General features: G+C 42.9%; 1 protein-coding gene across 2 annotated transcripts in view; it reads left to right on the plus strand.

The window, feature by feature from the left end:
* MTA3 (metastasis associated 1 family member 3) overlaps positions 1 to 17,807 on the plus strand; it is a 964,160-nt gene that overhangs the window by 751,728 nt on the left and 194,625 nt on the right. For both annotated transcript variants that reach the window (XM_069233985.1, XM_069233984.1), the window contains exon 16: positions 895 to 1,041. In XM_069233985.1, coding sequence (XP_069090086.1) covers positions 895 to 1,041 — 147 coding nt within the window. The remainder of the gene's footprint in view (positions 1 to 894; positions 1,042 to 17,807) is intronic.

Raw genomic sequence — 17,807 nt, forward strand, 5'->3', positions numbered from 1 at the left:
AAAAATGGAGGGACGCAGGCAATACCTTGGGGGAAGACCACCCTAAGACTGTCAGGTCTAACAATGACTGACTCTGGCTTATTGACACTTTGCGTAAACATTTAAAACTGTGTCCAAGCATAAGTTTTTTTGTATGGAAGCTCGCAATGCTTGTACATAAACCATCAAGATTTTACCTAAAATATTTAAGATATACCAAGGACTTTGAAATGGTTACTGGGCATTTGGAGACAAAACTTGGCAAATGAGCTTGTATGTTTGCATTTCAGGCTTTTTACTGGTCAATTGTCTCTGTGCTGGGCATATGATGTGGGCCTAGCTAAATGTGTTTGTTTATTTATGGCTGTCTGTGTGAATTTGACCTCTGGCACATCATGACAGCATCCGGCTAAATAATTAGGTTATAATTAAAATACTAGTTATCTGATTTAGTACCTGATTAATTTTTTATATGTCACTTATTGTCGGCGTTTTAACTTTAGTGATGGCATTTTCTGTGCCAGTAGCTACATCTAAGATTAAGTGGCACCAATAAATCTGATCCGATGTTACTTTCTGTGATGTCACCTGGTTCAAAAGGCCATTCAGTGATGACAATTTCCCTCATAGTATCTCTATCAAAGGCTAAATACCATTACTTAGTTTTGCTGCCAAAGGCCACGCGATGTTTTTCTCTTGATGTCATCGAGGCAAAGGGCGCATTTTTCACTTGTGCTCCTCTTGACAGTTTGATGAATTGTGGTCTCTGCTCCTAGTAAACCAAATTGTTAATGATGAAACCATGGGAAAAAAATCGATTTGAAAAATGAGAGCTACGATTATGTACTGCTTTGACAATGTGCAAAGATGTGAAGTGTTTTAACATCTTGTGACTTGTTTGCATATCTTCACCAGAAATTCACCCTGGGTTGAGGTCTAACGTGATAAGGCCAACGTTGAGCCTCCAGAGCCCATCTTCAAAAAGGCTGTTGTCCGGTCCTAATCACACATCCGTAACTATTTTGGGAAAGCGAAACTACAGCCATCATAATGGACTTGATGGTGAGTAAAGATGAAGCGTGCAATAAATTAATTAAATTTGGCAAAGTATAAAACTTGTTTTATGTGCATGTTAATGTGATGGTCTTTTCTTAACTACATTTCCCCAGCGCCGCAGCCACGGGGGGCAGGGGGCATTGGGCATGTGAGGTCCGGGCCCCCCATATTAATGTTTGGCCCCTCCAAATGAGCTAAGCAGCTGGGAGAGTATTTTGTGAGAAATGCGTTTATTTAAGCAAACTGCATTTGCCTTTGAATGCTAGCATGTTAACCAAAAGAAGCTCATTACCTGTTCTTCACTAATTAATAAAGTTAAGTCTTCTTGAAGCAGTTAAAATCATTATCAAAGCTCCAATAGCGTTGACCTCAGATTCCACAAATCACCAAGGAAAGGAAAGAACGAAGAGAAAAACTAGTTAAAATAAAATAGTATTGCCTTAAAATTGTTCAGTCTTTTTTTTAAGAGCTTGCATTCGGAATTACCTCTTTTGGCTTATAATTGCCACACATTAGATGGATAGCTTGCCTTGTTAAGTGAAAAAGTAACACAGCTTTGTTACTACTTGAAATTTGGTCTCCTTAAAAGTAAGTATGCAGCTGCGTAACGAAGGGGTGTAGAATCCATGCTCCCTTCTAAGTGCAGCTTTTGGCGCAATGGAGTTTGTCAAGGATGCTGGTAAGAACATTGGCAGCTACTGTTGTGGGTGTTTTAGGGGCTTTGAGTTCCATCTTCAGAAGAGATCACCCACTTGAAGAACTGCGAGCTCTGAAACAAGTCAGAACCTGTCGTCCTAAGAAAACCTAAGGGGATTTTCCACCCATCCTTTTCCAAAGAGGTTTTTTAATGAAGGGTATTTTTGACCTTACCAGGTGGCCCTGCCAGCAAGAATATGAGAATCTGGTTTGAGTGGGAAGCTCACACGATATGAAAAGTTTCAAACAGCTGAAGGTTTATCATAAAGCAGCGATTATGCCATTATGGCCAATGCTACCTTTTACCATCACTTTGCTGCATCGGCAGACTCTTCTTTTAGGAATTTTGTGTTTTTTTGTGTGACACATATAGTCATCTTAATAGACATAGGTGAGAAATGTTAATTTGCATATTAGTATTGGGTAACCATTCAGTTATTCTGAGTGGACTTTTTGGTCAGGTCATAGGGAGGGGGTCCAAATAGTTTGTGGTGGATACACATCGCCACTTGGCATCCCTATGGCAACCTGATGACTGACTTGTAGCGGATCCAGCTGAACCAGGTAGTAGCAACTACTTTTCTGGGACGGAGCAGTGCCCCATTAAAGTTTTATATTCAGGGACGTAACTACCATTGGTGCAGCTGGTCCAAACCACCAGGAGCCTAGAAGTCAGAAGGGGCCAGGTCTTCCCTGCACCAGCTGATGTTAGATAGAGGTAGCCTGTTCTGACTTTTTTGTATAAACCCAGTGCATGCCAGGGGCTTGGCTATGTTTATTTTTCAAGGGGGAGGGGGCTACAGAGGGAGTAGAGGAAACTAGAGCGAAGAAAGGGATTAAAAAAAGGGAGAGGGTGAAAGAACGGGAGGAGGGCAGGAAAAGGTTACAGAATGGGAGAATGAAATAAGTTTGAAAGAGAAAGGAGATAACGATTAGCAAAGTGGACAATGGAAGAGGAAGAGAAAGGAACATGAAATAAGGAGAGACGGGAGGAAGGAGATCAGGATGAGTGAGAGACAAGACAGGAGAAGAGAGACACACAGAGGAATGGGCTAGAGGGGAGAGCATTAAATGGATGAAGGAGATGAGAGAACAGAGTGGAAATAGAAAGGCGAGTACAAAAGCAAGTAGAATGAGAAACTTGAAGACATGTAAGTTATAATAGTATAGCAGGAGCAGTGACACCAGGACCCAGGTGTGTGCCAGGTGTGCTGCACCTCATTTATACTACTATTTTATTCTCAGCTTGGTGGTCTTAGTTTCATTGCTTACACTAGGGCCAATGATCCACAGGCTACCCCACTGATCATATTTAAAAGTGATATAGGATTACAATTCTATTGGTCAGGGATGATAGGTGTTAAACCCTGCACTTTCCAGCTGGAAATGCTGAGGGACCGTGAAAGCCATACTATGCAGACTTAGGGCCTGATTTTGATCATGATAGAGGGAATATTCTGTCACAAACGTGACGGATATCCCATCCTCCTAATTACAATCTCCAACGGATATCATGGGATCGTGATAAGACGCACGCTTTATCTTGAAAGAAGGGTCAGTCCTTGATGTTGTGATCATACACCTCTCTTCTATTTTATTTTAGTTGCCTAGGACTGGTTTTAATTTAAATTCAACACAACTAACTTAGCCATTCTACACTTGCAGTCAAAAAAGCTAAAATAATCAGTACTGAAAAGAAAATGTATGTCCAGTTGCACCCAGTTTTAAACCCAACCTACGAGTCTATGGGCAGATTTGCTAGCTTTTAGGGTAGTGTGGTGCAGCCACCAAAGTTGCTGTGCTGTGTTGCACAAGCGTGGGAATACAGCACAGAGACATATTTAGTAAAAATGGCCTCCTGTAAACTAAAGAGGGCTGATATACCATTATGCCTTTGAGGTTGTGGGCAGGAGGGTTCCTTTTTATGGGTGAGCACAAAGTGCTCCATCCCATTCCGTAATCTCTCTTTGGGCTTCAAACCACGCCCATGTCACATCAGTCACTTTCATTGGTTTGTGGGCTTGCCTTTGATAGCGTGTCAGAGCCTTGATAAGTAAACTTACAAGGAGACACACCTAGGTCGATGAACCTTTGGACCACGTTCAGGGACTTCCCAGTACGAGGTATCTTTTTGGCATCACAAAATCAATAGATCAATAACCCAATCAATATGCACAGTAACTAATCAACAAACTAATCAATGACATTTAATAAGACTCAATAGTTGAACACACCATATCCTTTCAGTCATGAATAACCACACCAATGTAGTCAAGTGTTAGGATATTTATTTCCTTATCGGTTACAATCTAATACCATCTCTGTTAATCTCATTAGCAATTCATCTCATTAGTAATTCTTCAGATCTTCAATTAGAAAGCAATTTAATCAATGCATAGAGAATATTATTCAGCATTTAGGTACAGCATTAATATGAAGCAATTTAGCAAAGTCCCATTAATACATGAGTCAACAAAGCAAGAACTCAGTCATTTGTCTATTTGCACCGGATAATTGTGAACGCCTTAACTAACCTCGCATTAGCATGTTGGGCTTCATGCAAAACATTTTAGCAAACACAAATTTGGAAACCATCTAACTATGGCCTCTGTCAAAATAGCAGTTGGTACCTAGAAAGGAAAGGCAAACAGACAATTACAATTTTGCATCAGATAGTTACTAATCCAACAGATCAGCAAACAGCTTCAGTCTTCACCCTCAGGACATCAGTCGATTCGCCATCAGCAGAGATAGGACGGGTAAAGTCTCAATATAGCATAGCTAAGGAACAGGACTCTTCCCTCTTATGGAGGCGAAGTAAGTATCAGGTAAGTAGAGGATGGTTTAAAAGGTAAAGGACAAGCAAAAGAAGTGAAAAGTCTCTGTCTCTCTGCGTCTCTGCTCTGCTCTCTCTCCTTGGGTCACTCCGTTAAATCAAAACTACCTAAATAGCTCATAATTCCTCATTGGATAATAATTAGTGCATCGTTATGTCTGTCCAATAATCCTCCAAGCACTTTGCCAGAATTTTCCACAAACCAGAGTTCTCATGTCACTGATTGGTCCATGTTATTGACGTCTTCATCGGTTGGAATGTCAGGTAAGAAAAGTTACACTTTGCGCTCCAGTCAGTGTCCCCATTGTTTTCTCGTACTCCAGGCAGCATTGCACCTGTTACGAATTACACTGTTGCATTCAGCGAGAATGTCTCCTTGAGCAAGTCGGTTCTCATGAGAAAGAATTTACTACAGCTACACACACATCTAACTTCTGGAAAAGTACAGCTTCGTGTTCTTCAGGAAAACAGTACATTACATGTTAGAAAAATACAGTTTATTACGAGACCAGGCAACTAGGCCCAGACCGTCGCTAAGCTAAGGCCTTCTAATATAATAAGCATTTTCTAATACATAACTCTAATTATGATATGCTAATACAGATTCAAAACATTAGTACATAATTCTGAATTAACAAGCTTTCATTTGTCTTCGTATACATTGGTAGCCACTCCTCGTGGGCACATTTCAAAGTGTGCATTATTTCTATGTTAAGAAGTGCTAAACTCTGGGACCTATCCTGCCTCCTGGAAGGAAACAATAGTTATGCCATTAAAAAAAAAGCCAGATGGGGATAGTCAAGACTTAAATAACTTACGGCCTATAGCACTTCTTCCTTTTCTGGATAAAATTCTAGAGAAATTGTTGAATAAGCAATTGGCAGAATTCCTAGTGGCTGGGGGAGGCCTTGATTCGTCACAACATGGCTTCAAAAAAGCGTACAGCACAGAGACTGCTTTCTCTTCTTCTGATTCAATTCGGAAATTGTTTGATGATGGCCAAGGGGCTATTCTAGTATTGTTGGACTTGTCAGCAGCATTTGACACGATTTCTCCTTATCTCTTGATTTCCCGCCTTAGTCAAGCGGGAATTAGAGGTAGAGCCCTTAAGCTTTTAGAATCCTTCTTGTTAAATAGGTGGATAACTGTAAGCTGTGGCAACTTCCGATCCTCTCCTTTTTCATTGCCATGTGGGATTCCTCAGGGCTCATCCTTAAGCCCTACCTTGTTTAACCTCTATGTTGCACCTTTGGCCGATATCATTCGATCGCCTATGCTGATGATACTCAGCTTATTATACCGATTGCAAAACCTTGGGAGGAGGTTGTGGACCGGTTTAGCAATTGCATGCAAAGTGTTAGCAATTGGATGAAGACAAACTGGCTGAAGATGACTGCCACTAAAACGGAAATTCTCTGCTTTGGGCAGGCAAAAGAACTATGGAACTCACATTGGTGGCCAACAGACTGTGGGATTCCTCCAGCACTGACTACGGTCAGTAGGAACCTGGGCGTTTTCTTTGACGACCACCTGTCTTTCAGAAATCACGTAAATCATACTCTGAAGACATGCCTCTGGCTGATTAAAATGCTTTGCAAAATCTTCCCTTATCTCAAGCAGGAATGGAGAGTCTCTGCGGTCTTAGCTTTAGTAATGTCGAAAGTTGATTACTGTAACGCCTTACTCCTTAATGTGGATAAGACATTGATTAATAAGCTGCAAATGGTCCACAATTAAGCAGCCAGAGCAATTTGAAATCTTCCACAGTGCAAATCAGTCAGTGGGAGTCTTAAGAAATTACACTGGCTTCCAGTGTCCCAGCGGATTATGTTTAAAGCACTTTGTTTAACCCACAAAGCAATTCATGGAATAGGTCCCAGGTATCTCACCACTAGGCTTTGCTGGTATGCCCCCAAGAGAAACCTGAGGTCTGTTAAATCATATAGAATTCAGGTTCCTCGTACAAACAGAGCAAGATGGGGGGACAAAGCTTTCACGGTGGCTGCTGCTAAAGTTTGGAATTCATTACCACTGAATATCAGGCAAGAACCAGCCTATTTGAGGTTTAGGAAACTGGTCAAGACTTGGCTTTTTCCTTGATAGTCTGTAGTTTTCTGGTTCACTCTTTTCTTAGTAGCATCCTGGTAGGTTTGAGGAGGGTGGGATGAAGGTTGGGTTTGCTAGTCTGTTTTTCTTCCTCACCTTCTACTCTTTTTAGCGCTTCGATGCTCCTGGTGAGTCGGAATGCGCTCTACAAATACTACATCCATACATACATACATATGTTAACACATTTTCTATGCAGCTTCACTATACAATATATTGCAAGCTTCTCATGTTAATATTGCTTTTGAAAAACACACTCCAACACCTTTTAAAATCCACTTGATTTCATTTGTGAAAGGAAGGCATACATCATGCCATTTCCGGTGTAGTCTTGGGGCAAGTTCACACCCCTACTGGTTACAAATTGGGAAACAGACCTGGACTGGTCTCAAAGAGCAGAGAAAGTGGTTTATCAGAGTAGTGGGTGCCCCAAAAAGTGGGATAAGATTTGGGGTCCCTGGTGTAACGTTCACGGCACTGAGCAAAAAGGGACTTTTGGGACGACAAGGGGAAATAATTTCTACTGTATTACACTTAGTATTATCTGTATGACACTGATACAGATCGTAAAGGCACCATGCTGTATTATACCAAATCCTCATTTACCAATCATTGTTATTGACATTGCTATGTCTTCTAGACAGTTGTCTTCTTTTACTGTCCATGTATTCCATATAAAGAGCAGTGTTCAAATAAAGTGTTTTAAAAAGAACGGGCTTCTGCTGCCCTCATCCCCCTTTCTGGTGTACACGCGGGCTGCTTAACACCAAGCACTATGTTTGCACCATGATGCAAAGGTTTGTAAGTGATATCTAGCACAGGTTTGCATTGGAAGTATACCCTTGCAGTACAAAATCCTAAGCTTAGGCAATTTCTATGCTATTTCACACATTTGCTCTGTGAGGTGCAGTGCAGCACACATGTAATGTGTGGAATGCTTTGAGAAATGAAAACATTTCTCCAACTTTGCGTATGTTTCAAGAAGATATTATTTGTTGATGCAAAGCCCAGCTTGACTATTTTAGTACGAAGGATTACACGTAGCATGCGTGTGAATGCCCTGGTAAGATTAAACATATAGGTACCACTATTTCACTAGTAAAGGACTGCATATTACATGGCAATAAAAACAGTGACTTCACACATCCCGTGGCAAGACATTCTCACCAACAGCATGATAATACTGCTGAATTAGACAGATACTACAGCATTGAGAGTGTGGGATTGGAAATAAGTGGCGGGGAAAGGGTAGCCAAACTATGGAGTTTGGAATTGCAGTACTCCATATCCCTAGAGACAAAGCACCCTGGGTGAATTATGATGAATAAATGATTGTACATTTAGTTTGAGATGTAATGCCTCACGAAAGAGGTGACTCTGTTTTCCTAATGATCATAACCTAATGATGCAATTGTGATAGGATAACACTGAAGTTCAGAACAGTTAGTTGTTTCTGTTGTACCTTATCTCTCATCCTGGTTGATTGTGGGTAGGATAATTGGTTGCTTTAGGAGGGTTAGTCTCCCTTTTTTAACTGATGTGAATACAAGTACCACTGTGGGTCCATAAGTGGAATTATGATGATGTGGATGTTGTTTTGCACAGCACCTTCAGCACAACCTAACTGTAGCTAAGAGGGGTGCAAGCCAATGTCTGAGCCTTCCTAATGTATAGCTAGCTGGTGGTAATTTAGGCCAAATCCAATTGAACTACCAACTTTTTGTCACAACTTTATAATGAAGATTGTATTTAAATTCTATTTAGTTTTCCCCATTGTTTTGTTTAAAACACACTGTGTATCAGTGGCGGCCGGCAGCTTTAGGAGGGACGGGGGCGGACAGGGGACACACACACTCATTCTTTCACACACAGACACGCACGCACATCCATGAACAACACTCATACCATTCAAACATGCACGCACGCACCAAACATTAATTTTAAAACATCACACACACTCATTCTTTCGCACACGCACCCACGCACATCCATTAACAACATTCATACCATTCAAACATGCATGCATGCACCAAACATTCATTTTAAAAGATTGCACACACTCATTCTTTCACACACACATGCACGCACGACCGCATATCCATTAACAACACTCAAACATGCACGCACACACCAAACATTCAATTCAACACATCACACACACACACACACACACACACGCTCTCTCTCTTACCTTCAGCCTCCAGGTCCCAGGAGGGTTGGGACCGCAGCCAATGAGGGAAGGCAGCAGTCCCAGCCTCCTCACAGAGTGGGATGGGTCAGTGAGACTACTGACCCCATCCCATTCTGTCAGGAGGTGTCACTGATTGACACTCGCCCTGGGCGCTTCAGGGAATAAACCTGAAGCGCCCAGGGCGAGTGTCAATGGGAGACGCTTTCCTCGTCACCCAGAGGAGGGCCTCGAGGCACCTTTGCTGAGCCGAGGAGTCACGCCCAAAGGAGCTGTGACCTCCTCAGCCCAGCAAAGTTCAGCTCAGGCAGCCAGGAGTCTGCGCAAATCACGCATGGATCACTCCTGGCTGTCTGAGCTGAAAATGAAGAGTGTCTGTCAGGCTCGCCTTTGTTCAGCCTGACAGACACTCTTCATGAGGGGCAAGCGGTGGGGGGGGCGTGGCCCCTCCGCCCTAAAGGACAGGCCGCCACTGCTGTGTATTAATAATTTCCCAAACAAGTCATTATGAATATGGTTCAAACTACCTGTTAATTAATTTTAAATTAGCGGTGAGTGAAATTAAAACTTTACTCACAATGTTGGTGCAAAATTAGGAAATTTCTCTGTTTACAAAATAGATTGAATTTCCTATTTTTGCCCAAGTTGGAGCTGAGTTAAGTAAATGTATCCTTCACAAAGACAGATAAAGTTTCCTAGCTTTTCCCAAAGTAAGGTCTATTCCTACAGGGTTGCAGGAGTGATGATTTCCTGATGCAGAATGTCTTGAAAGGATTATTTCCTCCATTAAAAATGTCGAGTCCAGAGGCTGAACAACCAGGACCTCAAAAAGAAAACATGAGAGGAAGGGCTCCCAAGAGGGCAGCTTATTATTTTTTGCTAAAAAAGACTTTGCAAGCAGTGCATTTCTCAGTGCTTGAACAATTTAGAAAATGCACAAAGGTGAAAGTCACCCAACTTTACTCCTCCCTACCTTTAATCAAATCTAATAGATTGATTTTAAAGTTGGGTTGTGGAAAGCTGATTCAATGTGCTTTAATGCATAAATGTTTGAAATAAAAAAATCCCAGCATTCCTTCAAATAGAATCACACCAATAACGAAAAAGGAACCTAAAATCATTGCGTGCTTTAAAACCTTCCATACTTTAGCATTTACCCTACAAATGCACAGATTTGATATTGGGTCATTCCTGAGGACCCCTCCAAACATATACTTCTGGCTACGGGCATCCATTTCCCCTAAAATAGTACAACATATTTCTCTATTCTTCAAGATAAGAGTGGGCAGATGCAGCCTGATATGTTTGTTTTCTCTTCTCGCGCTCGTTAAACACTTGCCTCGCTGGCGTGTCAGCGTGTCTCTTGATTACGGGGCACTGACACCTTTCTTTTCACAGCTTTCCTATGGCTATACACTGAAATAATGACTGTGAAGTGCGCGTGCTCTTCTGCTTCTTTCATGGTAGATGTCAAATCAGTAATGTTTTACAGTCCTCTGGAGACCTTTGTTTCAATAACGCCAGCTGCGTCTGTGCTAAACCTACTTATTTGCGTGACGGGATGCAGGAAAGTGATTGCTCCCAGTCCTGCAGTCAAACAAAGGCTTTGTAGTTAACAGGAAATAATGCATTGAACACGCATATCCATTTGTATTGTTAGATATTATATTTTCCTCCTATTTTTATTCTCACTACAGATTACTCAAAAACCTGCATTGCAGTCCTGCATAATACACCTAAATATAATAAATGGTGGTTCCAGCCTGCTTTACATTCTCAGCTTGTTGGAAACATTACTGTTGTGCTGAGCTTCAGGATGCTGGTTATTATATGAGGGATAAAGTACCTCCTGCCATACAGTCCAAGGATATTGCAATTCACTGAAGAGTTCCATGACAATATAGAGGAGCAAAGCCTAAGGCTGAGTTCCTTTAAAAACTCACGAAGCTCCGTGGTGACTTGCAATAGCCTTTAATGTAAGGCATATGGGGCCATATGTACGAACACATTTTCCCATTGACACAGAATGGGAAAAACCCTTTGTTACATCTGGCCCTTAGTGTTTTATTCCTTGTAATACATGATTACGACATCACCCTTCCACAAAATACTTAAACATTTGTGTCTTGCTTGTTCAAATTCAATGCAATATCAATGATAATAGCAGAATCTATACTGCCAAATTTAAAACACCAAAAGTGGCTAGTAATTTTTCAAACAAATGAACAATCAAAGCCAGTTCCTGTTTCCTCGGTTAAACTGCAGCTGTAATATAGCCTTAGAGCCCTGCCAAAGCAGGTTAGCGAGCCATTAAAAGCCCGCTCCAGCATCAAAGGACTGAGCTGAAGGTAAGGGCCTTTAATGGTTGGTATAGCCCAGCTCCGGCAGGCTAAAGGGCTATTGAACATTTAGCCCATAGAACAAAGGCATCAGAGCTCGAGAGGTTAAAGTCCCCAAAGCTCTGATGCCTTTGATTCACAGCTGTTGCTGTGATTAATCAACAGCTAACAGCCATGCATAGGGCCACGTCTGTTAGCTGTTGAACATTCACAGGAAGAGCTGTGAAAGGGGGCTGAAGTGACCCCTTGATTCTCCCTAGCTGGGCTAAACTGTTTCCTTTTGCTCAGCTGAGAGCCAGGGAGACCCAGGAGCTGATTAGGATTCCGCCTGCATTGACCCTAAGCTAGGGAGGAAGGAGAGGGAAGGCTCCATTGTGCCCTGCAGCACGGCCGCTGCCCTGCTTTCCCCTGACCACTCCATGCATTTTGGAAAGGCAGGGGAAAGAGAAAGGCAGAGGCTGTGAATTAGAACGTTGAAATATTGAGAGCGGGGGGGGCTATATCAGTTTATATAGGCTACTGCTGCTTCATTTTCGTCAATGGAGCTCTCAACATTCCATAGTTCTAATTATGCACAGTGACCTGCCTTTAACCTTGGCTGTTCACTTTGGCAACAGGCATTGTGACATCAGAACCCAAATTTAATAACTTATGAAGCAGTAGTGGAAGCATACTTCTATTTAAATGAATTGTTAATACTCAGAAGACCTTCTGTGTTTAGGAGTGTGGCCTACGTGCTCTACTCTTGTAAAGGTCAGGTTACATGTTGTCCTAGGACTCTTACCTTGGGGGTGACTGCTTAGTTTAGGGCAGCAGCACCACTAAGTGTTGGTGACAGAGTCAGACCTGCACTGACGGAAAGCTGTTGGCCTGACTTTGTCGACTAGCTAGCAGCACCCCACCCAAACCTAGAAAGTAAAGGTGATTTGTGGCAGCCTAGAAACATGACACCCTGACTTCTGAAGAAAGTTGTGGTGGACCATTTCACACAGCTACTGGACAGTGTACATGACAAACAGGAACTAGATAAATGGTGGGATGAAGCTCCTTTTTCCCAAGTCTCTATCACTCCCGAGAAAGAGAGACTAAAATTAAGTAGAAACCAGAAAAGAGAAATAAAATAATCATACAAAATGGGTATACTATCTGATAACTCGAGCCCTACGAGTCAACCGGTTTTGGCAACAACACCCCCATTTCGAATAAGACAAAAGAGATGACCCAACCCTACAACATGCCTGGGAAACCGCAGTAACTCAAAAAACGGGAAAGGTGGGTCCTTATTTTGTTGTCCAGAAAGGTCTATTATACAGAGTAACTCAACATAACAATCAGGAGAAAACACAATTAGTAGTACCTCTCCCATATCATATCCAAACATTACATCTGGCACATAACCATATGGGGGTTGGACATTTTGACAGAGAAAAGATGGAGGAATACCTGTTACGACGGTTTTATTGTCAGGGGTGTACTCAGAGATTCGGTGGTTTTGCCATCAATGTCCTAAATGCCAACAATGCCCTAAATGCCAGCTTATCAACCATGGGTCTCACCGTAAAGCTCCCCTCTTACTGTTACCTATCATGGATGTACCTTTCTCAAGGGTAGGTATGGATTTGGTTGGCCCCCTAACTCCCTCTTCGAGGGGATACACATATATCCTCATCTTGGTAGACTATGCAACGAGATACCCGAGATACCCATAAGCCATACCTTTAAGTAGCATGACCACCAACACCGTGGCGCAGGCCATGATAGGGTTTTTCTCCAGGGTGGGTTTCCTGAAGGAATTACTCATAGACCAGGGAACTCCATTCATGTATAACTTGATGTCACAAATCTGCCATATATTAGGGATCAAACAAATTCGTACTTCAGTCTATAACCCCCAAACCGATGGACTAGTTGAGAGTTATAACCGCCCTCAAAACGGTATTGAGGAAAACCATAGCAGAATCAGGTAGAGATTGGGACAAAAAGCTACCCCTAGTACTTTACTCCATACGAACCCATGTTCAGTCATCCACTGGCCATAGTCCATTTGAATTAGTGTTCGGACGACAACCATGAACCTTACTAGATATGGCTCAGAACAGTGGGAGGAAGATGGAAGCAAAGGTAAAGACATTCTAGAGTATAAACAACAAAAATAAAGACCATGTTCACAGTGTTTGGGTAGATGGCAGAAAACACCTAGAGGGGGCACAGGAGAGACAAAAACACTCCTATGACAGAAACACTGTCCTCAGACAATTCAGGACCAGAGATAAAGTTTTGGTGTTACTACCCAGTTCTGCAAACAAACTATTAGCCAAGTGGCAAGGCCCCTATAAGATATTGGAACCGGTGAGCCCTGTCACATAAAAACTAGCACTATCCGAGAAGCCCAAGAAAATACAGATTTATCATGCTAACCTCCTAATAAAATGGGAAGAAATGGATAACCCTTATGAATCAACAAAAAACGGGTTCTTGATCAACAATGTAAAACCCCTGGACATTGATTTATGTCCCCAACCCAAAGTAATATCTGATTTTCTTCTTTCAGTTCCCTCCGCTCTCTCTACAGAACAACAAAAGCATTTGAGGGAGATATTAAATAAACATAGAAACCTATTTTCCCTAACCTCAGGGAAAATCCTGTTAACACGACACGTTATTAAGACCCAGGATGGAAAAATTATACGTCTCCTTACAGAATTCCAGAAGCCCGGAAAAAGGTCTTAGAACAAGAAGTCCATAAGATGCTGCAGTTAAGTATCATAGAACCTTCGAGTAGCCCTTGGTGTTCGCCCGTAGTTCTAGTACCCAAACCCAATGGCTCTATCCGATTTTGTATTGACTTCAGACAATTAAATAATATTTCCCAATTCAATACCTACCCTATACCCAGGGTGGATGAATTGTTGGAGCAACTAGGCAAAGCACAATACATGTCAACGTTAGACCTTACTAAAGGTTACTGGAAGATTCCTCTGCACCCCCGGATAAGGAAAAAACAGCTTTCTGCACCCCATCTGGTTTATACCAATTTACAGTATTACCTTTTGGTTTACATGGGGCCCCTGCGACCTTTCAAAGATTAATGGACAGACTCTTACGCCTCTTACAGGATATGTGTTGGCATATCTTGATGACATCGCCATATATAGCGACACCTGGAACGCCCACCTACAACACCTCGATGAGGTATTTCAAACATTACTCAAAGCAGGATTAACTGCTTATCCTGAGAAATGTAGTCTGGCCAGGGACGACATTGCATACTTAGGATATCATGTAGGAAATGGACAGATAAGACCCCAATTAAACAAGGTTGAAGCGATCCTCAACGTACCTCCACCAACCACAAAAAAAGATGTACTGTCCTTTCTTGGAATGGCAGGATATTACCGTCGGTTTATCCCAAACTATTCAATGATCACAGCCCCTTTGACTGATTTTTCAAAAAAAGAGAAACCCACCAAGATCAGGGAATTAACTCCACTTCAGCTTCATAGCTATGAAATACTCAAAAGAAGTCTAACAACCGAACCAGTTTTACAATGCCCCAACTTCGCAAAAATGTTCTAACTACAGACAGATGCCTCAGACGTCAGTATAGGTGCCAGTTACCTACTGCAGGCTCTCTTTCCAGACGTCCTATGGAACAAGGTCTTCATCAGCACTTCCCAAGGGGGAGTATGTGTAACAGGGTTGCGGTAACTCAGTTACAGAATAATAGAATGGGGCCGGTATTACAGTACCCCGGGGGTCCTGACGAAAGAAGAGAGGGCTGGACTTCCACCCAGATATCCGGCGCAAGGAGGAAAACGCCAGTGATGACCACGAGGAGGAGAACGCCAGTGAGGAGGGCGAGGAGGAAAATGCCAGTGAGGAGCACAAGGAGGAGAGGGACAGTGAGGAGCACGAGGAGAACGCCAGTGAGGAACGCAAGGAGGTGGACGCCAGTGAGGAGCGCGAGGAGGAGTACGCCAGAAAGTCGAGCCAGGAGGGGGATGCCAGAAGACCGAAGCAGGAGACGGAGTAGAGGGGCACCGGGGAGCCAAAAGAGATGAGAGAATGTGACAGAAACGCTGGCCCCACTCATCAAGATCATCAGATGGCACAGTCTCAATATCGTCTCCTACACTGACACCACACAGCTAATTCCATCCCTTACCGACGAACCATCAGCAGCCAAGAACAGCTAGCACAATGAATGAGAGCGGTCGCTGACTGGATGAAAGACAGCTGCCTCAAGCTCAACTCAGACAAGACAGAGATCCTCATCCTGGGTCCCATTCCCACTGTCTTGGATGACTCCTGGTCACCCAGAGCCCTTGGAACCTCCTCTGCCCCCACTGACCACGCACGCAACCTTGGCATCATCCTTGACTCCTCGCTGTCCATGGCCCGCCAAGTCAACAAAGTTTCATCATCGTGCTTCCACACTTTTCACCTGCTCCGGAAGATTTTCAAGTGGATCCCCATTGAAACAAAAAGGACTTTGACCCACGCCCTGGTCAGCAGCAAATTTGACTACTTCAACACACTCTATGCTAGCATTACGAAGAAACTTCAAACAAGACTCCAGAGAATACAGAATGTAGTGGCCAGGCTCATCCTGGACATCCCCGGCCACAGCCACATCTCCGCCCACCAAAGAAACCTGCACTGGCTCCCCATCAACAAGCGCATCACCTTCAAACTCCTGACACGCTTACAAGGCACTTCACAACATCGGACCAGCCTACCTCAACCATTGCCTATCCTTCTATGCCCCCTCAGACAACTCTGCTCTGCTCAACTGGCCCTAGCCACCACCCCTAGAATTGGGAAGAACACAGCAGGAGGTAGATTCTTCTCCTACTTCGCCGCGCAGACCTGGAACATGCTGCCACTTCACCTCAGGCAGTCCCTCTCACCGAATCAGTTCAAGTAGGACCTCAAGATCTGGCTCTTTGACTGATCAACGTCCCTACACCAGTGCTGTGAGACCTCACGGATGGGATGTTGTGCTATACAAATAACTGATTGATTGATTGCTACAACAGCCTTTCAAGACTAGGGACTGGGGGGTTCTTTTGATGCAAGACTCTGGATAGATCCATAGCGAAACTGTAGGAACAGCCTTCTGTCTGATACAGGCACTATCTCATCCAGGAAGTGCTCTTCCAAAAATAAATCCTTCACTGTGAGGAAAGTGTTGGTAATGGTGCCATTTTCTGTCTGGGTGTACAGAAGTCTCTCTTCATGTTACCAATAGATAGTCCTAATATGCATTTCGGAGGTTGGCTGAGCCTCCCCTGGTGTTTTCTAGAGGGTCTCACTCACAATTTCTGCAAGCGTTGCTTTTGTATTTCTTAGCCAGGGTATATTACATGAACCAGAGATATGTATGATTTCTTCTAAACAATGGCAATAAGAGCATAATTCAGGGGTGGCCCATATTCTCCTCCAATATAAGATAGGTCTCATTCCTATCTTATAGAACATAGATCTAAGCCGTGAATCTAATCTCAGGGGTTGCAGGGGGTGCTAATAGGTAGGCCTGTCAACTGATGCATGAATACATTTTCAGCTGTTACTAAAGAAGTCAAATCCCTATGTTCCCACAGTTCTGCATCACATAAGGCTGGCCCTAGGGCCTGATGATTTTAGATCTGAATAGCTGGGGAGATGGGTTGAAAATGTGAGCCTTGAGACATTTTTACTATTCCTCTGGCTACTTGTTACATTTTAAGCCTAGGATGGGTTGTATGAGTATGCCATTCAATCTGTTCCATTAGTGTAATACCCAGGTAATCAAAGGTTCACACACTCCAGTAGCATCCCCATTAAGGTAGGATTAGAGCTGGTTGAGTGACAAGAGATCAAGACTATGGGGGTTATTACAACTTTGAAGGAGGTGTTAATCCGTCCCAAAAGTGACGGTAAAGTGACGGATATACCACCAGCCGTATTACGAGTCCATTATATCCTATGGAACTCGTAATACGGCTTGTGGTATATCCGTCACTTTACCGTCACTTTTGGGACGGATTAACACCTCCTCCAAAGTTGTAATAACCCCCTATATACTTTGTTTTCCCTACATTGACCTCCAAACCCCTCTGCTTACAAAAGCATTCAAAGTGACTCAATAGATTTTGGAGTACCATTGGTGAATTGGAAAGAAGTAAAGTATCGTCAGAAAACAAAAGAGAAGGAACCCTCATGTTTGCCAGGCTAGGTGCGTCATTAACATGTTGGTCTAGAAAGGGTATTAAACCAGTGATATACAACATGAACAGTGTGGGAGTGAGTGCACAATCCTGTCTGACTCCTCTGTCAACAGGCATTGGATCAGTCAATTCTCTCATTTGACCACATCTGACCTGCGCATAGTTGTTTTCTTGGAATCTTATCATGATGTCCAGCAGGTATTTGGGCACTCCCATTTAAATAGTACCTGCCAGACCAGAAGGAGGTTCTTGACACTAAGTCAACTGCAGAAAGCAAATCCACAAAAACAGCATAAAGACGACCACCATTCAAGGTAACTGTTTTCCAAAACAATAACTGTAGCCGAAACACTTGTATCAATATTACTATTGCGTTCTAAGAAACCCTCTTGCAGAGA

Source organism: Pleurodeles waltl, chromosome 5 (genome assembly GCF_031143425.1).
Source record: "Pleurodeles waltl isolate 20211129_DDA chromosome 5, aPleWal1.hap1.20221129, whole genome shotgun sequence".
Classification (NCBI taxonomy): domain Eukaryota; kingdom Metazoa; phylum Chordata; class Amphibia; order Caudata; family Salamandridae; genus Pleurodeles; species Pleurodeles waltl.